At 47.3% G+C, this 20886-nt stretch overlaps 1 protein-coding gene across 2 annotated transcripts; it reads right to left on the bottom strand.

Moving 5' to 3' along the window:
* Window positions 1-180: 180 nt before the first annotated feature.
* Window positions 181-20785, bottom strand: RpS7 (ribosomal protein S7). Of its 2 annotated transcripts, none has more exons than XM_070541311.1 (5): window positions 20711-20785; window positions 20228-20302; window positions 20052-20147; window positions 14402-14728; window positions 181-306 (listed from the first exon to the last, which is right to left on the bottom strand). In XM_070541311.1, the coding sequence occupies exons 2-5, from the start codon at window positions 20300-20302 to the stop codon at window positions 229-231; spliced, it is 576 nt and encodes a 191-aa protein (XP_070397412.1). In that variant the 5' UTR covers window positions 20711-20785; the 3' UTR covers window positions 181-228. The 2 variants fall into 2 exon arrangements, with proteins under 2 accessions (XP_070397412.1, XP_070397413.1); XM_070541312.1 differs by lacking the exon at window positions 20711-20785 and adding an exon at window positions 20534-20684.
* Between the last annotated feature and the right edge of the window lie 101 nt (window positions 20786-20886).

The raw sequence follows: 20886 nt of genomic DNA, 5'->3' as shown, positions 1-20886 counted from the left end.
ACATGTTTGCTAGAGAGTGACAGCATTGGGCAACACGGTGTCAGCCCATTTTTACATAAAACAAATCTCTGGGTCACTCAAGAAATTTTGCAAAGGCACTCAGGGAAAACCTGTAAAACTCGGGGAACTTGGAATGTCAACTTGGTAGACACCCTGAAAATTTCACATAGATAAACCAACTCCATACAAACAGCTGTCGCACCCTTTTTATTCACATGTCCTAAGCCCTCAGTAGGGGGGCTCACGGAATTCGAACGTCACTTCCTTGCCAGTCAGCTTCTTGTACACGGCTGCAAAGGTGTCTGTCTGCAAGAACAAGAATGTTGCAGGTTACCACGTGCACTGTGAGCGAAACACATGTCACTTTGCATAGGCATGGCCATCAGAAAAAAATTAGAGTGACTTTGGAAATAAGAATCACAGAGCGTCATTTTCCAAGAAGACTTTCATCACAATGGGCCATATGTGCAAAAGATGTGGCATGTTAGAGATGATGCATGTAGTTACTTTGAACTAGAAAGAGGTTAAGACGTTTAGCCAAATTTTGAGGTTTTACGTGCCAAAATTGCAATGTAATTATGGGGCACGTAGTAGCCCCAGGGAACTCGGGTTATTTTTGACCACCTGCAGTTCTTTACCATGTACCAAATGCGCAGTGAAGGTGCTTTTCATTCCATGCCTATGGAAATGTGGCCACCAGAGCCAGGAATTCAACCAGCAACTTTGTGCTTATAAGCCACCGCGAAAAAAAAAAAGAGAGAGAGAGAGAGAGAGAGCTTAGTACAATGTCCACCATGGCCAGGCTGCCATCTCACTTTGACATGCACATGGAAACGTTCAGATGCACGGGATTTCCATTCCCCATAATTCGTCAAGTGCTACAGCTAGAACTAGTGTTTTTACAATGTCGGGAAAAAGATTGATTTTTCTGCACCTCCGGTTGCATTAAAAACAATACAAGGTATCTTAATACCCGAGTGCACACACAACAACGAAACTAAATCAGACAGCCCAGGAAGCTGCTGCATGTGATGCAGTGAGAGGCAATACTTAAAACCCTCCGATAGTGATTTCTGCCAAACAGGTTAACCCTTCGCACACACTAGTGTGTGCAAAGGGATAACAGTAGAGTACATGTGGTCATCTCTACAAATGTAGGAACCACGCTAGCAAGATTATTAGCATTCTGCTCCCTGCTCAACCTTTCCAGACCTCTATTATTTACAGCAAATGGACAGCAGGCAACCAGTGCATTCTTCTGGCTCCGTCTGTGTTGTGTTCTTTCCAGTATTTTTAGACTGAAGATCAAGCAACTAAATGATGCAAGATTAAAAATAAAGGGGTGGGGGGGACCGACATGTAAGCGATTCTGGCATAGAAGAACGCAGGGAAGGAATGTTGTTGGAGGAGGCTAGATGGGGCCAACGTTGAGTGTTTATGTTAGCAGTGAAGCTCACCTCCTGATATCCCCATGGGTTCACATTTGTATCTCTGCTCATAATGGACCAATTTGAAAAATTGCTGGAATGCGCCCTAGAAGGCACATCACAATTTCCAAGCATACAACGATAATTTTTTATGTGGCCTGGTAAGGGGCCCTCTTAAGGAAGGTCGAGCAATTAATAATACGAGATCAGTACCTGAAGTCGGACGTTATCCCGCCATTCGACTACACCAAACTGAAGAAGCGTTATTTCTTTGGCCCGTTGTAATATTTCGTCACATGATAAAAGTTTGAGGACTGCGGAAAGAAAGAATTTTGACCGATTCAGTCATTCTAGCTGCCCCGTCTCCTCTCAAACTCACTACAGTGGTTGTACTGGAAGAGTTCCTTGTTCTGCTTGTAGCAGTTTGGTGACAGTCTTCAGTCTTTAAGGATCAGATGCAGAATGCCATAGCAAATGTGGTAGGTCGCTGCCAAAGCTGTGCTGCACTTGGCGCACATTTTCAAGTGGTTACATTAAAGTGAGTTTTAAAGCCTTCTTCCTTTCCGAATTTAGTGAAACTGTACAATAAAGTTCAGTTTTTGTGCTAGTTACAAATATGTGATCATTTTTATAATAGGCCAATTAGTTCTAAAGTTATTCAGAAATACATTACTATTGTTTCCAGGAAGAATGGAGCAATGACCACTCACCAAAATATTGCTTAAGGAACATAGCTAGATACAGTTGAACTAACTCATAACAATATTATAGTGGCACAAAAATTCTATTGTTATAACCGGGTTGCATGAAAAATCAAAATAGAGGGGATGGCAGAGCTGATGCGAGAAAACTATAATGGCAGGGAGGCCTGTACCCCTCACCACCACCTTCCTGCATCTGGCTACTGATTGTATTTAATCGTTGAACTGCTTCTTGGGTGCTCCGATCGTGTTAACAAGCCGCGGCTGGTGGCGTTAAAGAATGGAACTGCTTAACAACTGCAAAGGGGTGTCACGGATGGCAAGCGATATGCGAGCACCATCGAGGCATTGCTTTGGTGGCCCCAAAAGGGGCATTTCGCTACGTACTTCTCACTGGCTTGCACGTGAAAATCATCACCCCCGCATGCTTTACACGAAGCCTGCTGACATCCTTCTCCAATGCATCCAGGTGCTCGACATAGTGCAGTGGAAGGTTCCTTGCGAAAACGAAGGGACTGAATCATCTGCCAGGCCTCCTGTGAGAACAACATTGAGGCAACCTGCCGTACTGTGTCATTGCTGTCGCCGTCGCAACCTGATGCAAGCACGTTTGCTAGTCTATAGCCATGCGCTTTCTTTTCACTGGTAACATTGTGCATTGCGACTATCAGCGAGCGGATCACCAATCCCGTTTCGGTGGCGAGTCAAGCGAGGCTGAGAAACCATGTGGCCAGGACCAATTTCGACGCAACCAACAAGAACCAACGCGAGCGATTAAGCTGTTTGCATAACTGCACTGACCAGCGAGCAACACACGAGCAATCTGCGAGCAGCACAGTTGGTGTGGTCCATTTGTTTTGGAGGGTGGGGCTGTTGAAGCAGCGACTCATCGTGCAGCGGCTTGAATGTTTCATTTTCGTTTTTTGTCTTTTCAAGGATTTCGCATTTCGCTACCTTTCAGCTTGGACACCCAGCAGCCAGACTTCATCGTTATAACTGACAATGTGGCATCAGGGCATTGTAGTAAGCGGGTTATTTCACTTTGGAAAACATACAAAAGTTGACGGTGCAGTAGCTTCTCATTTCAATAACCGACATATTGACACGTGTAAAAAAAAAAAATAAAAGCTAGTTTTGTATCCCACCGTACTGCTTCTTTCTTCACCGTCACTACCACGTGACAATATTGTTAAAACCGGTATCGTTATAAGTGGGTTTGATTTGGAAGCATAAGGATCACAATGGTAGGAATAGTTTTTTGATATAACAAGTATTAATTACACAGCACTTTAAAGTGGTCTGTTAAAAATGTAGCTAGCTCATTTATTGATGAAAAAAAAAAGGGGGACTTAAATATGTGCTTCTACCCCTATGAGCACTATGCATGCACCTACTTGCTGTAGTATTGCTTGCATAGTAGTTGCTGTAGCCTAGCCCCTGTGTGCTGCTTTTGAGGGACTGCTGCAAGTTTTCCGACGCTTTGTGCTTTTTGGCTGATGCTGCTATTCGACGCCTATCTTTCTCGGCCATGCGGCTGCGACTTTGTTGGCTTGGATTTAGACATAGGTCTTTCATTATGTCCTTAGAGGCCCTTGCATTGACTGCATTGAACTTTAATACAGCCTCTGCCACAGCAGCTTTGTTCCACCGTGAACAAAGAAGCGTGCCGGTCTTTCGGCGCCAGTGCCCAGATCATCGAATGCAGGCTTTCGTTATTTTGCATTTTACCATGCTGGCAATGTTGCAGCAGTTTCTTGTCTGAAAGACGTTCATATATGGGGCGTAAAGCCTGACACACATGAGGAAGAAGCTTTCGAGGATATTTTGGAACCGGCTCACCCTTGGCCACTGCAGCATTTTGCTTGCGCCAGGTGTTTGGGCCTGAGCGACAAAGAGTGTGATTAGCCACATCATCGTTTTATATAACGTGATGATATGTGGCCATCACTGCATTTTGAGTGGCATCTACATCTCCTTTGTGGTTCTTCAGAACCCATCCATAGTATGATGTTAACTTGCAGATCAAGTCTGCTGTCAAGCAGCCCTTTCCACCAAAACTCATGTCCAGGGCCTCCATGTTTTGCCACCAAGTTGCGCAAAGCCGCCCCTATGCGCTTTTGCACGTGATTCATGCAGTCTTCTTTTTAAATTGGGATATACCCATACACTTCATTATCTTGTAAAGCGAGATAACTGCGGCTGTCCCCGTCACAAAGTACTGTTGTATACAGCAGATTGTGCCGCTCTAATGATCGCCTGAAAAGGATGAGGGCAGCTTCCACCTCCCTCTCCCCAGCTTTCTTATTAGTGTTCTTCTGACACTTGTGGCCATTCTTCCAGGCTCCATAGGAAGGGTCACCCTCCTTAGGCCCCGGCTCGTACCCAGCACAGAAATTGCTCAATACAACAAAATCGAGCACAAGTCCGCTGAACAACTTGACCACGGGCCAACGCCAACATGGGACGCATTACCCAGGTCATTCATGACCGGTCATACAACACCGCAATGTTCCCGGTATGACCGACGTTCAGTTCGGCGTAAAGTTTGCAAACCGACCACACACAGTCACTCGTCAGATTACGCGCCGCACGATCGGCCGCTGGCATCAACTTCGTCTTCACGTAGTTCTGCCACATTTTCGTGTGAGGAGCCTGACGGCTGATGCCCATCAGCAAGAAAACGCCACTGAATGTGGTCTGTCGATTCCCCGTTGCTTTCGAATGATCAAAAATGGACGAAAAACGAGAAATAAACGTACGAAATGTGGCTGTATCAACACTGCACCTTTGTTTCGCTTCAAAAGCGGTCACTTGAAGTACCGTATTTACACTATTGTCAGGCGACTCGAATGTAAGTCGACCCCCCCATATTGCGTGACAGGGGAGGAAAAAAAAAGAGAGAGAGAGCATACTTGAGGGCGCATTCGATACCGAAAATTTATTAGTAGCTGACACGGTCACTGGACTACTCATCTTCACTAGTGCTGCCATCCTCATCGTTGCTACAGTCCCACAGCGCGTCGTCGTCCCGCGAAATTTCACATTTGGCAAACGGCCGCACCACGACATCTTGTGCAACAGCAGTCCATGCCGAATGCACCCAACCACACGCAGCCGTCAGGGAGGTCCTTTTGACAAGTCCAGTTGGCGTAATTTCGCGGTATTCTGCAGCCAGCCACTCGTACTCACAGCGGAGCAGGTCCTTAAAAGGCGAAGGTCCAGTCCAGGCTTGTTTCATGACCATGTTGCACTTCACTGGTAGGGACCAATTGCGCATTTCAGCGACCTATGGCGCAAGCTTAGCCTACCGCTCCGGAAAGCGTCTAGACTTCGGCATGTGCAAAATTCCTCACTCGCCGTCACAGGTGAAAATTTCGCTTCGCTGCAGTCGCCACTCTTGCACAACTCGTTCAGAAACATCGAACTTGCGGCCCGCTGCACAGTGATTTGTTTCTTCAGCGTAAAGGATGGCAACTCTCTTGAACGCTGCCGTGAACAAGTGCCAAATGATTAGTGGGCCTGGAGCACTCAAGACGACTGAGGAAACATAGAAGTAGCACATAGCCGGCAGTCAAGTGGAATGCGTCAAACCAATGTCTTTCATCAAACTATAGAGACAGCTAAGCGCAACAGGCAAAGAAAAACCCCCGAGTGGTGCCTGCTCTTCCATGAACTACCGATGCTCCCCAAAGGCGCCGCCATAGTGAGGGTGCCGCCGCAAATAGAACAGCAGTGCTTCCATCAACTATCAACACCCCCTTACGAGTGTTGTGTCTCAAAAATGTTGAAAAACCCTTCTGAAAAGCGAACAAACACGCGGGATATCAAAAAGCTATGGGTAGGGCCATAGAGCAAACACAAAATTCTAACTACGTTGTAGCTCCCGTTGGTCTCGCTTTTTTGGCAGTGCCATGTTTTGGTTTCGATTGTAAGTTGACCCCCCACTTAAGATTTTCAAATTAAAAAAAAGTGGTCAACTTACAATTGTGTAAATACGGCAGTCATCGACGCGTGACTGCTTGGAACGGTAGTTAGCCACACCGTAGGCTGAGTCCTCCAGTCTGCTTACAGTGCGCAGCAATTCACTGTTACCGCCGCTACACTCCACAAAACTGCGCACTACGTTCACCGGAAACAGGATGGATGGATGTTATGAGCATCCCCTTTGGAACGAGGCGGTGGGTTAAATCAACAGAAAGTTGATTTAAAGTGTCGCCTGGCTGCCACTCCGGCAACTATATTGGCCTCGGAGACTGGCACACTATTTTTTTTTTTGCGGATCACGGAGGCACGAAAAAATCACGGAGGCCATGGTTTAAACTGACGTATTATCTGGATATGGGCACGCTGGCTGTTCAAATTATCTGGCAAACTTTGCATGCAGACTGTTGGGACCGCCGAAAACCTTCGAATTACGCGGCATTTCGAATAAACAGAGTTCGAATTAACGAGGTTTTACTGTACGTTATTAAACTACATTAAGTCAAGGACCTTGGTGAGGCGTTACGGAATATAACATATGGACACTTGTATTCCAGTATGAACAAATGCAAAGAACCAAACTGTACGAACCGCACGGAAGCTGGCAAAGCTTTTTACGCGGTGCTGCGTGAATGGACAGACACTTCACCGGCCCCGACTATGGCTACTGCGCATCAGCCGGGACTGGCCGGCTAAGAAAGGGACCAGAATATGCGGAATGCGTTCTCCTTATTTACATTGGCAAGTTTGCCTTGTTTACAATAAAGCAACATTTATCTTGAGTAACACCCCTGGCAACGCTGAGATGCGTATGGGTGGCATGAAAGGTTGTTCACTTGTTCACGAGAGACAAAATGAACGACATGTCTGTGTCGCGCTGCACATATATGCCAGGAATATTAACTTACCAAGTAGCCCAATTCGCTGTCTTGCTTGTATGATCGTTCTGAATACGCATCTCTGGAGCAGTGTTTCCAAAACAGAGTACAGTGAAATTTCGGTATAACGAACTTCAGGGGACCGCGGGAAAATGTGCATTATTCTGAAAGATCGTTATAGTGAAAGCCCAAAAATTAGCCGTAACAATAGCATTTCAGTAACGTAAACGTCCTACCTTTGAAACGATACCTCCTTCCACTCATTTCTCACACAATGCACACGTGATCTTAGACAAGGCACATTTATTTGAAATAGTCCGTGATCGTCTTCTGACGGGCGCAGCACAGACTCTGCAGCACGAACGATTCCAGACCGTCCGCATTCTTTATGCACGCCTTCGGTCGCTGTGCCGCTTTTGGCTATAAATATGCGGAGTTTTCGCAAGTAGTCCAACGCATCTGTGGCAGACACGGACTCGTCGCGGTCTTCGGGTGCTGCCGCAACGTCATCGTCCATGTCGTTGCTGCATTCCTCATCTTGAGTCGCCGTACCATTGACGCTCTGCAGGATGTCATCAGTGGTAAGCTCCGCTGAGGTCCACGTCGCGTCGTCACACTGGACATAGTCGTCAAATGTGACTGAAGGATCGACGGCTAGCTGCTCGGCCACCTCGCTCCAAAGCTCGCTCGAACTGTCCTCCGCTGCCGGTTCATCGGTTTGTGGTTGGCCATCTGTGATAGTCAGGCCGGCCTTCTTCCAGCAGTTTTGGATGGTAGTGGACGTGACGCTCCACCATGCGCCTGTCAGCATTTCCGCAGCCTGTCGGACGTTGATGGCTGTCGAGTGCTGCAGGCGCAGGTTGATGAGCAGCCGTTGAACAAGGCGCTTCCGGAAGTGCGACTTCACGCTCCTTATTATTCCTTGGTCCAGTGGCTGAAGTATTGATGTGCAGTTCGGCGGCAGATACTTGAGCCGCACATTCGTGAGGCGTATGTTGACAATGTGCGCTGAGCAATTGTCCACAATCATCAAAATTTGCCGCCCCTCCTTCCTCATCTTCTCGTTTACCGTCAGCAACCACTCGGAAAAGAGCTCGCGGGTCATCCAGGCACGCTGATTCGCCCTATACTGGCACGGCAGCGACACTACGTTTTTAATGCAGCGCGGCTTCGAAAACCTCCCGATCACCAGAGGCTTCAACTTTTCAGTGCCATCTGCATTGCAGCAATACAGCACGGTGACGCGAAGCTTCGACTTTTTGCCGCCTCTGCATTGTTCTCCTTTAAAATGCATTGTCTTGTCCGGGAGCAGCTGATAAAAGCAGGCCGTCTCGTCTGCATTAAAAACATCAGCTGCTGCGTACGACTTGACCATTTCGTGGAAGCTTTCCTCCCTCCACGTGGCTGCTGCTGCTTCATCTGCTGCCTTCTCCTCGCCGGACACAGACTGCCAGGTTACGCCGTTTTGTTGGCGAAAACGGTGGAGCCAGCCAGAAGACGCTTCGAAGCTGGTGACCTCAAGAATTGCAGCGAACTGCCGCGCCTTCTCCTGCAGCATTGGGCCTGACACGGGCACATTCTGTGCTCTCACGTCTTTAAACCAAGTTAGCACTGCTGCGTCAATATTCTGGTAATCGCCGAGCCGTAGTCGCTTCCTTGATGGGGCAAGCTGAGATTCTTGCTGGTGCTTCAAGATTTTCTCTTTATCTTTGAGAATCGTGGCGATCGTCGACCGCGCCACTCCACGTTCTTTAGCCACTTCGGATTGCTTCTTCCTGTCTTCTATCTCGCGAAGAATGTTTACTTTCTCGCTCAAAGGAAACTGCTTTCGCTTCTTCGCCGTGGTTAGAGTTGTTGAGCTCATGGCAACGCGAACACCGGCACGCACTTCTAACACAACAGAAGAAAAACAAGATGGACAGGCCTGATACGGGTGACAGTGCGCGAACAACTGAGAAAACAAGCAAGAAAAACGTGATGCGGCGTTGGCTCCGCAACAGAAAAAAAAGAAAAGGCCCACTTCAGCGTTAACTACAACTTTTTTTCCCTTCTGCCGCACCGTCTCAGGTTTTACGAGCCCATGCTCCCGCCTTTCCACTCTCAAAACCTGGTGCGTCGTTGCCTCCGCAACGGAGAAGGAAAAAAAAAAAAAAAAGTCCCCGCCCGCATTTTTCTCCTCCCGCGCCATCTCAGGTTTTTGCGGGATGCAAGTTGCACGGCGCCCGCTCTTCGCGCTGCGTCGTCTGCTAGCTTAGAGCTCCGACTGCCGTGACGTATACACTGAAATCTAAGAATCCTCGCATTTCGGGATGTGAGTTCGTAGTACTGAGGTGTTGTTAAGATGACACGGAAATTAAATAACGATCGTTATTCTGAAGTTCGTAGTAGTGAAATATTTTGACATTGAAACTATAAGCAGTCGGCATGGGATTTCTTGAAAGTTCGTTAATCTGAAATGTTCGTTAATGTGGTGTTCGTTGTAATGGGGTTTGACTGTAGTACCAGCGGATACAATTTGCCCGCTGCAGCCTGGTTTTTTCCTACTGCTTTTAAATTTTCGTTGCGATTTTTTCATGTAATGTTGATTGATGTGCTAGTGTTCATTGTTTTGTAGAGAGCAAGAACCTCGCGCACTCCTGCTTACGAGACAGCAGCATGATAGCTTCCGCATTTACCGCCCGCAATATCTTGCTTATTTGATCGGGCTCAGTCGACGCGAGCCTTGTAAAATTATGCCTGTATGTTTAATAAGCGCTGTGTTATAGCAAATTAACCCGAGCATGAAAAGATCATGAAAAATGTGCCATGCTACACTTAGTATGGACAGCTGGGCTAGTTGGTTGTGATTAGCATTATGAAACATCGTTCAAGAGCAGAATTGAACACGAACAAGAAGAGAAAGACAACACGAACGCCGGTACTAGAAAGTATATCGTGAAGTATGGACAGCTGGGCTACTGTAAAAACCGGAATATAGGTCGAACTTAAAAAAAAAAGCAATGCGAAATGTTGACCCTCGTCTTATATACCGGACATTGGCAAAAAAACTATGGAAGTCTTGCAACAATGGGTGGATGAAGTAAACAGTCGCCATTGCCATCAGCAGCAGTGCGGCATGGCGACATTGTGGCACTGCAATTCTGCGTTTCCATTGTCACAGGCTGCTTTCTCACACTTTGTTTCACAATTAGCGAAAGCCGACGGCAATTCACCGTCACCTTCAAGAAAAAGGCGATTGAGTACGCGGAAGCCCACAGCAACCTGGCAGCACATTACAACTTGCAGCAACCAAAAGAAAACGTCATTTCGTGGGCGGACCACAGAAATGGAAGACAAGGTTGCGGAGTTCGTCGGGAGCTGCGTGTAGGATTGCTGCCTGTGACTGCCTAATGCATCCGTTTCAAAGCGGTAGAGATTGTGTGCGCCTATGGGACTGGGCAGCGAGAAGCACTCGTCATCCGACTTTAGTTTGGACGACTCTGATCAAAGGTGTTGCTCTGATTCGGGGTAGCGCTTGGCACGTCATGCCCTTCTGTGTACTGTATGCCCGGCCAATTTTTAACAGTATCGCGCGACCATCGACCCACGTGTTTCTCAGCACCTTTGCATCACGGCACGTATCTCGTTAGTTTCACCGCTCAGCACCGTTAATAAGGTGCTGACAAGCACGCGGGTCGGTGGTCGCGCGATACTGTTAAACATTGGCCGGGTGCACATGCGAGCAGCATTTAAATAACTACTGTCACTATTGTGCATGAGTCGCATTTGTTTCAAGGTAAGGGTGTCTTTCGGTACTTTTGCCATTGAAATATATATATATTTTTTTTTTCATTTTTAGAATTCGTTAGTTGGGGGATCGACCTAACGTAAAAACCGGACTATAGGTCGGACTGGAATATAGGTTGACCCCCCAACTAACCAATCCTAAAAATATTTTACCGAGTAAAACCTCGGTAAACCGTACCCACTTAAACAGTAGTTTTGTTTTAAAAGTAGTAAAGTCAAATTCCCGACTCAGCGACCATTGAACATAATGTGCTTTGTATCCGCATAAACCATACCAGCTTATTCCGTACGCATCAGCTAAAATCTAGCGTTTCAACTTTTCGTCGCGCAAACACGGCGATGCGCCATCTCTATCGGGCGGCCCGGCAGAACAAGCCTCAGAGATCGGAACAACGGCCTCCAAGCGCCCTGTGGGTTTGCGCCTGAAGCCACATCAACATCAACACCATTTCGACGCCGCGCCAGAGTTTTATGGCGTCGTGCAAGCGAGGACTTGCGTCGTTCCGAAGTTCGGATAAAAACGACGCCGGGTGCTCAGCATAGAAGAAAAATTGGAAATCGTCCGTGCTATCGAACGTGACACGAAGAAGTCGGCGCTGGCACACAACAGGGATCTGCTGTTGACTACAGTGTGTGGCTTTCCGAATGCGAATAAGTTGCTAGGCAGCGCTGCTGCGACCGCGAGGACATGTCGGCTACGAGGTTCGACTAGCGACAGAGATGAGGACGACACAGAAAGCGACAGCACGGGCGATTCAGGCCCGACAGTGGCATAAGCTGCACGTTACGTCAGCCTCACGAATGCAATCGTCGCAACGAGAACAGGGGGGCGATAACGTAACTCTATTCCAAATGAAAAGTATTCCAAACTCCAACACCCGGCAATCAAAAAGGCGCCCCCAGGACTTCTGCAGCACTACTGTGCATGTGCACTGAGAATACATAACGTCAATGAGGAATCTGCCATGCGGGTGTTTGCCGAGAAGAGGGGGATGGCTGAAAAGCTGGCACGCAGCTTCATTAAGTTTGAGGCCACTGTTGTCGTCGTGCTAGGCCGCCACAGCATCAAACGAAAATATTTTTGTCGCGGGAAGTGAATAAATACTGCATGTTTTTTTCCACTTTCATCGCACTCTCTCCGAGTTCCGTTTTCGACAGGCAAGTGGGCGATCTCACGCTATTTCGGTTAAACAGTCAGGAGTCAGTTGTCAGGAGGTATGCTTGGTCTATCTCCTTTAGCCTCACCTCGAGGGCATATTGTATATAATATGGCCAAATAAACATACTACTACATACTACCGATTAGTACGTACTTTTTCCAAGCTCCGGCCAACTACGGTTTAACGAGGTTTCACTGTACAAAGCAGCTGGTAAGTTCGCAGTATGAATGAATCGTAAAAATAAGCTGTGCACAAAGTGCATGCATGTGAACATTTGAAATGCTGTTAAACCTACGTGTAGCTGCTGTGAATGACGGTTAATGATAAATTACGCTCTAGTAACGGTTCCCGACATTACTACAGGCACGTCAGTGCTTTTGGCGACGACCATTAATCAGCTGGTTCCCAAAATACGCCCACATAGTTGTCCATCTAACGTGCGTGAAGTTTTAGTTAAACACCCTTTAAAACATTTCTTGCCTTCCGGCCTCCGTGAGAAAACTTCATACGCATGCTGGAAAACATTGCATCACTTTTTGTTGCAAGGTACAGCGCGGTTGCATGCAAACTTTTGAGCTGTTCGAGCCACGGGCATAGTCAGGATATTATTTTGGGGGATCGAGGGGGGCCCTACACCTTACGTTGATACGTGCATATTGCATGTTTGTTGTGGATGATGCACGCTGGCGCCCCAATGAAGACGACGAACACTCTTTGGCTCTCGAGCTGTCGGCTGTACTGGCCAGCACTGCAGTTATCCTTTATAGATATACTTTGTAAACAGTCTCCAATTCTTAATCCTTCGTTTGCGTAACAATATGTACGTTCGCGCTTGTGTTTCTATATGTACATACAAACAAAATTTCAGAAAGTTCGAACCCTGCCCCATTCCGGCTATGTCAATAGCTCGAGCAAGCCTACATTAAAAAGTGTCACCTTACTCAGCGCTTGCGAACAATTGGCAAATGTAGCTCGCGACCACTAGGCAAAAAAGCGAATGGAGCACAGCGCGGCATTTGCCTCTTACGCGTTCGAGGAGTGGCTTCACTGCATAGCTGGAACATACGGGCGGACCTGTGCACAACTCTGCTCCTTGTGGGAGCATATACAGGGACACTACGGAAGCACGGAGGCAAGTGCCGTCTGGATGTTGTCGCAAGGAACTGAACACAGCGTGCCACTCAATGAATGGTAGAAACGCTAGAAAAGAGGTTTATATTTGCAATTCTGCATAACAGTTATGTTTTCTGGTATATTCAAATTACTATCCGACGCTATCATGTCTGTAGGTTGCGTTTAGGTTGCACTTTACGATTTTCTGACTCATCTTACTCTGAAGAATTCAATTAGTTCAGTAACGCCTCTGCACCACGTAGAGGGCCTGCATGGTTGTGGTTGAGAATCTCTTTTTGCTAAATGTCAGACGCAAGACGCCGACATTAGATTTTATGCGACACGAGGCCTTTAACGCTGTCGCATCAAACTACGGTAAGCTGCATGCACGTCACTGCACAGAGCCCTTGTGATACGGTGCTGGCAATACCGAGCACAATGCAGCAGACAACAAACTGTTGACACACTCATAGGAGCAAGCTATAGGACAACAGCATTTTCTGTTGATGGCACCAGAATGCCTATTTGCACGATATTTAGCTGCCTAAACAACAAGCAAATGTACTAAGTCAAGTGAAAGGAACAGGGAAGTACTGCTTGGCGAAGGGGACAAACCAGTACAACCAGTACAAAAGTGCTCGAGAAGATGCTCAGCTGCTCGAACTCCTTAGGCAACGTGGAGAAGTGCGTGCGTTGCAGACAGCGAAATTGCCCAAGCAGAAGAAAATGCAGGACTATCTCACGCGAATCTAAGCTAGTTTCATCAATAAAGTGATTTTATAAATGCTATGTGCTTTTATGACATTCAATTATTTAGCAGGCTTATGTTGAATTATGCTCTATATTGAACTGATAGGCGTTTTTTTCTATATAGCCAGGTTCGACTATACTACGCAGACAAACAGCAGTGGTGAACACAAGCTAATGTTAACATCAACTCACCACTCTCGTGTTAGCCTAAACGTTGAAGAAATTAAGCTTTAGCCATCAATATCACCGCTAATTATCGTCAATTAAAGCATCCAGTACGGAAAGCTTTGCTTACATCAATTCCCAGAGTACGTGGGATCTGCACAATTTTTAGAAAATGTGAAGTGCATGCTGGTCCAGGCTGTGAAGTTGCTCAAGAAGAACACGATAGCGGACTGATTCAAGCGGAACTAAGCCAGTTTCACCTATAAAGTGCTCTTGTAAATGGTACGCGATTTTATGACGTCCAATGCTTTTGCAGACTTATATCGAATTATGCCCTATATCGAACTGATAGGCGTTTTTGTTGTTGCGAGTTCACTATAAACAGGTCCGACTGTAGCTCAGTTGCCAACTGCAATCAGATGTGCAGCGAGTACACAAACCTTGTGTTCAATGTTCGTCTGCTGGCTGCGTTCGAGGTGCACCTTGATGAGCCGGCTTCCGTCTAGGCGCACACGCACCCTCTTGCCGACAATCTCGGCCGGGAAGACCAGGTCTTCAAGCAGGGCGTCGTGCACGGCAGTTAGGGTGCGCGAGCGTGGCCGCTTCTGGCGCTGGCGCGTCTTGCGCGTTGGCTTGGGCAGGATGTTGCGCTTGGCCAGGAAGACCACGTACTGGCCACTGTACTTCTTCTCCAGCTCGCGTACCAGTCGTGCCTGGATGCGCTGGTAAGCCTTCAGTTGAGGCACTGGCACGTAGATCAGGATGGCCTGGGCGCAGAAAAAGAAAGGCAAAAAAAAGAGAGAGAAGGGTGTAAATAGACGACAGCTTCATGCCACCTAGCATTGAAAAACTAACCAAAGACAACATGAACGTTACATTTTAATACATTGTGGTTATAAACCCCACGAGGTCAAGACGTGGGTTACTCTAAGTGTTAAATCCAGACTACACTTTCTTGTGCACAGGTGAACTTTTCATCGACCTTCCAGGCAAACTACTCACCTACCATCTTGTTTGGCAAGAAAAACAGCCTGAGGTTGCCCTCCTGGACAACCACTTTCAAGTACACTTTCGGTTTCGCGGGACTGCGTGACTAATGCAAATTAGGTTTAAGCTTTACATTGTAATGAAAAGTGTAGTGGCCGATATAATACAGATGTCTTCAGAGTTTCACAGGCTCTGGCTAATTCATCAAAGACGATTTGCAAGCTAGAAATTTTCCCCACTGGCAGCGCGGCAAATTTATCTTTAAACTAAACATCTTGGGCAGGCTATCTACATCTCATATCTCAAAACAGGTGCTGAAAGTTTGTTAGCAAAGTGTACTCAGTGGTTTCTGCACCTTTTCCACATATGGATAACAACTGCAGAGTGGAACAGCTCAACAATGAAACAACTGTCGTCTTGCTGTCACATTAAACCGAGCACTCAAGCAAAATGCACCTTGCATGCCACTGCAGTCTTCAGAAAAAAATTAGAGTGCATAATGTGTTTGCGATCAGAGCTTCATCACTCGTCACGTTGTTCATCACTAGACTGAAAACGGCATTGCAAGGTTTCATGCCTCAAGCTTGAAACAACTGGAAATGTCACTACCTAACAGCTATGGAGCAATGTGAACAAAAAGTGTTCAGATTGTGTCAGTAACACCTGGCAGATGACTTCAATAAACTCGGCCAGTGCAGCTTTGATGGCTAAGATAGCTTTAAATCCAAGTACTGGAAAGCACTTCTGCTACTTGATGCCACCTCGCGTTGACAAAAAGCCAGGAAAAGCAAACCTTATGTTTGAACACACTGCGTGTGCGACCCCAAACTTATTTGAAGTGCTAAACAAACCCAGGAAATGCTTTGTGTGCAAGTGAACTTTCTGCCATGCTTCCAGACAGGCTACTCAGCCACCATCTTGTTTGGACAGGAAAAATAGCCTGAGGCTGCACTCCTGGTGAACAACTTCTCAAGTATATTCACTTTGCCAGATTGCGTGCCTAGCTCCGACCTCAACAGCGGCAACGAGTGAAGAAATTGCTGAAAATATCCCTGCGTAGCTTTCGACTTTGATGCCATTTTCACAAAGTAGATTTTATAAATTACATGAATAAGATAGTCAGTCTGCTTAGGCGTCTAGCTGTCTACGGCAAGTGTTGGAACACAACCATCAGCTTGTTACGTCTGCTGTCAAACAAAAGCCTCATCCAGCAATCTTCAGTTATCCATTTTCCACCAGCCAACTATCTGCAACTGTGCAACTCTAGCTTGCACATATTGTCACAAATGCAGATTCTCACACAATGGTTCACCAATATGGTGCCTAGGATGGCATCTGTATCACATTCATTGCATTCATTCATTGGAGGAAGGAAAACGGGCCCTGCCCTACCGGCTGTGTTGGTTCCGTGCTAGATGACAACAGATGCAGCTGCTCACCATGCTGCTTCACTAACATGGCACCCAGAATGTCACTGCAAGCCATCTATATACTCACGGATAACATTCAGGTAAAGAGAAAAGGGGCAAAGCACGCACAAGCAAGAGTGCTTCTGAAAACAGTCTCGCATCTTCATTCGTATTAGTTTAAGCTGGGCAAGAAAAAACCTAACCATACTATTCACAACAGCAAAATAAGACAAATCGTGCCATTGGGTGTTAGCGTTGACCCATCTTTCTGCTCTTGTCTTCTGTGTACAGTTGAACCTCGCTACAACGAAACTGACGGGGCGCGCGAAAAATTTCGTTAAAGCGAAATTTCGTTGAGGCGAAAACAGGCCAAAAACACTGTCAGGTTGGACCACATAGTCCCAAAACATCATTTATTTCCAAAGAAGTCGGTCAGCTTCTTCTGCTTCTTTTTTTTTGCCACGAGTGCAGTGGCGCGGCTTTCGCACTCGGTGAACAGTTGCATCGCGACGTCGTCATCGTGAGCACCGAAAAATCTGCGGATCACATCAAAAGCATCCATCACTTTTATTGCAGGTGGTGGCGCTAAGTCCTCCGCGTCGCTGTCATCATCCGATGATGCGTCGTTGTGGCGAACGCCCTCAATTATAGCTTCGTCACTCAGCTCCTCGTGAGCTAGCACTTCACTGTCAACAGCGATGTAGTCGCCGATGTGAACATCGGCCGGCACATCTCCGGAGTCCTGAAGGGCTGCCCATGCCGCATTGGCCTCTGTGGAGGGTGGAGCAATTGTACTGCAGCCTTCCTCGTCCGACGTGGAGTTCGCTGCCAGTTGAGCATCGGAGTGAAAGCCGGCGTGCACAAAACAGTTGTAGATGATACTGCGACTGGTTGCCGTCCACGCTGCTGAGACCATCTGTACAGCCATGTACAAATCCACTTCGATTGCCCGACCGGTGTCGATGTTTAACACCAGCCGCTGAATCAGTCGCTGTCGATAAGCGCTTTTAACGCTATTGATGATACCTTGATCCAGCGGCTGGATTAAAGCCGTGCAATTCGGCGGGAAGAATCTTACTTCCACGCTTTGAAGCTGAACGTCTTCAACGTTATGCGCTGAGCAATTGTCGATGAGCAAACAAACCTTACGTTTCTTTGCCGTCATGTCACGGTCGAAAGCGGTTAGCCACTCTTTGAAAACGGCCCGTGTCATCCAAGACTTCTTATTGGCAACATATTTGACGGGCAGGCTCTTGCCACCTTTGAAGCACCGCGGCTTCGCACTTTTGCCTATCACCAGTGGGCAGCGCTTGTCAGACCCGTCCATGTTGCAGCACAGGAGCACAGTCACACGCTTTTTGCTATGCTTCCCTCCGCTGCATGGCTGGCCCTTCATGTGAAGCGTCTTGGAGGGGAGGAGCTCGAAGAAAAGTCCCGTTTCATCGGCATTGTATATGTCTGATGTGGCATATTTCTCCATTAATTCCGGCACAGTAGCTGATGCCCAAGCAGATGCAGCGTCGGCGTCTGATGAGGCCGACTCCCCACACAGCACTTTAGCGACGATTTCATGCCTGGCCTTAAAACGGGTCAGCCACCCTGAGCTGGCTTTGAAATCATTGATGCCCAGCATACAGGCATAGCCAAGTGCCTTTTGCTGCAACATGTTTCCGCTGACCGGCATCTTCTTTGCGCGCACGTCGAGGAACCACGTGTACAGAGCCTTCTCAAGGTCCTCATGAGCCGCTTGCGTCAGCTTTTCCCGCTTCGCGGATGTCCCCGAAGAAAGAGCTTGCGCTATCGCGTCTTTCGACTTCAAGATCGTTGACAGCGTGCTCTGTGAGATGCCGAAGTCCGCTGCAACATCTCCCTTTTTCCTGCCACTGGATGCCGCGCTGATAATCCGTGCCTTCTCTTCAAGCGAGAGGAACTTCCGCTTTCTAGATGAAGTCGCCATGCTCGCATTCATTACAGCGCACTAGCAGCACAAGCACGAGTGAAAAAAACTAGGGCAAACGCGCTGCTGTTGCCAGGCTGCTGCGTCCTTTGGCAACGGATTGGTTGCGGCTCTGAATTGGATTGGAAGAAAACGGGAGCTTGCCCCCGCGCCTTGTCGCAAGGCAGCCAGCCCGATAGTCATCAACACCAAGCTATGGCGGTGATCATGTGCGTTTCAGTGAGTGGATTAGTTTGGTCCAGCGAATGTTTAGCGAAACAAAGCAGCGTGGGCCTATGGAAGTACATAGATGGGCGGCAATATGCTTGTTTTATTGTAAGATATATTTTTAAATCGAGCTTCGCATAGCAAAAATTTCGTTGAAGCGGAAACGCGCCCCAAAAATGGTTCGTTGTGATGAGAAATTTGTTCCATTACTTTGTATAGCGAGCTGACGGGGAATTGGAAATATTTCGTTGAAGCGAAAATTTCGTTGAAGCGACGTTCGTTGTAGCGGGGTTCGACTGTATAGGCAAATTCAAAGCTGTAGCATGTGGAAGCTAGGATGTTTCATTATCTGTTCCAAGAAACCGATAGTGCTGTCAAATGCTGCGGCAATACTTGGTGCACTTATGTGCAAGAAATGCTCCACCCTCACAGCTTTCCCTTGATTGCCACAGAAAGTTGTCCACAAGTATAAGCCTGCAATTTCCTAGCCCTGCCACGTGCCATCCTTGACTGTTTCCTTCCCCAAGTACCTCATTCTGTTACTCCATCTGAACAACATCTCTGCATGACCTGTTCAACGTTGTTCCTTCCTGTAACTTCACCTAAAGTATCTGCTACTTACATTTTATCTCCAAGCCACACTGCCACCATGTTGTAATGTTGTGCCTATAGATCCCGTTGCTTGCCTGGTCCACAACATTTCACATTTTCTTGCTGTCTTTTCAGTTTTTAACCCCAGAGCTCAAGTGGCAGAATGCATTGAGGACATGCTGTCAAACACATACCGCATGCTGTACTTGCGACCGGAGGCAGGACCTACAACTGGTGCCAGTACCGACAAATGACACGACGTGCAACTGCTAGTAGGTATTGTTAGGATAATGCATCACAGGTAAATGACCAGTATGACCCCGATGAGAACAAGCATCTACATTAAGATAAGGTGGCGACAGATGCTGTGGAACTGGTTATTTTTCTGCTGCATATTATTCCAGCCTTTAAGACCCTTTGCGCTGTTTCACACTGCAATGAAAAGTACACGAACTAATATAACACAAATGTGTTCAGAGTTCTGCTGGCTCTTGATTTCCAACATCAGTGTCAATTTACAAGCACGAAATTGTCCCCACTGGCGGTGACCACCATGCAAGTTTCCCTAGCCATTTCTAGAACGGAAAATTTTGTGGCTGGCTACCTACATTGTGTCTATGCAGAATTAGTAGGCAAAGCGTACTGAATGGTTTCTGTGCCTTTGCACATGCGAGTAACAACTGCAGCGGAGTGGTACAGCTCACCATGAAACAACTGTCAGAAACAGAGCACTCATGCAAAATGCGCCCCGCATTCCACCGCAGCCTTCAGAAAAAAATTAGAGTGCATAACGTGTTTGCGATCAGCACTGCATCACTTGTCACATGGTTCATCACTAGGCTGCAAGCTGTTTAGCAGGGTTTCATTCTCAAGTTTGAAACGATGCCAGTTATCAGCTACGGTGCAGTCAGAAGTAGCGCTCAGATCGAGTCAGTTTACCTTTTTGCCGTTGACTTCGACAAGCTTGGCCTCGACGATGTGCAGCTCCCGGAGCTGAGCCTTTAGGTCACTGTTCATTTCCAGTTCGAGGAGGGTCTGCGTGAGACAGGTTACAAGAGCGCTGAGGCACCGACATAAAACTGCACCACAAAAGGTCGCAAACGTGCCCGTCTTACCTGGGAAATACCCGCCTCGAACGGGTCCACCTTTTCGCCCTGAGGCTTTATAATCTTCACGTTTTGAGAATACATCTGTAATCATGGCAAAGCAGGGTTCAGTCATCACGGAGTCACCAATCTGATTGGAAGCGATGTCACGCGAATACAATGCCACAACCATTGCAGCCTGTCAACGACAAGAGCAGGCTGCACACTGGCCCGGCCAAGACGCAGCTAATCAAATATATCTGGCAGCATCTTAAGAAGCCCAAATGCATTGTTTGACCCGGCCACCGACACGGCGCGGTATGCCAATGCACGCACCTCGGTGATCAATCTGCTGTCATCAAAGGAAATACTGTTCGGGTGCAGCCTTACTGCTGTGAATACAAAAAATTTACTCTTATGCTGCCTCACCAAGTGAAAATTTACTCGACTATTTGGCTAATTATGCTAAAATTGAAGAGTTTGAAACATAAGGATCGCAAATGCATACCGTACCTTGGGCGCTTGCGCCGGAAAAGGAAGTGAACAAGTTTAACTGTGAGGATTGACACAAACTTTGATAAAAATATAGTGCCACTAAGATGGCGCCACAAGTATGCTACAAATGTGCCACACTGTAGTTAGCCGCAAGGCGCCGCTAGTTGCCACGACGATACACGCAATACAGCTTG

This window comes from Dermacentor albipictus, chromosome 6 (genome assembly GCF_038994185.2).
Source record: "Dermacentor albipictus isolate Rhodes 1998 colony chromosome 6, USDA_Dalb.pri_finalv2, whole genome shotgun sequence".
Taxonomy (NCBI): Eukaryota; Metazoa; Arthropoda; class Arachnida; order Ixodida; family Ixodidae; genus Dermacentor; species Dermacentor albipictus.
This window is presented reverse-complemented; position numbering and strand designations above follow the sequence as displayed.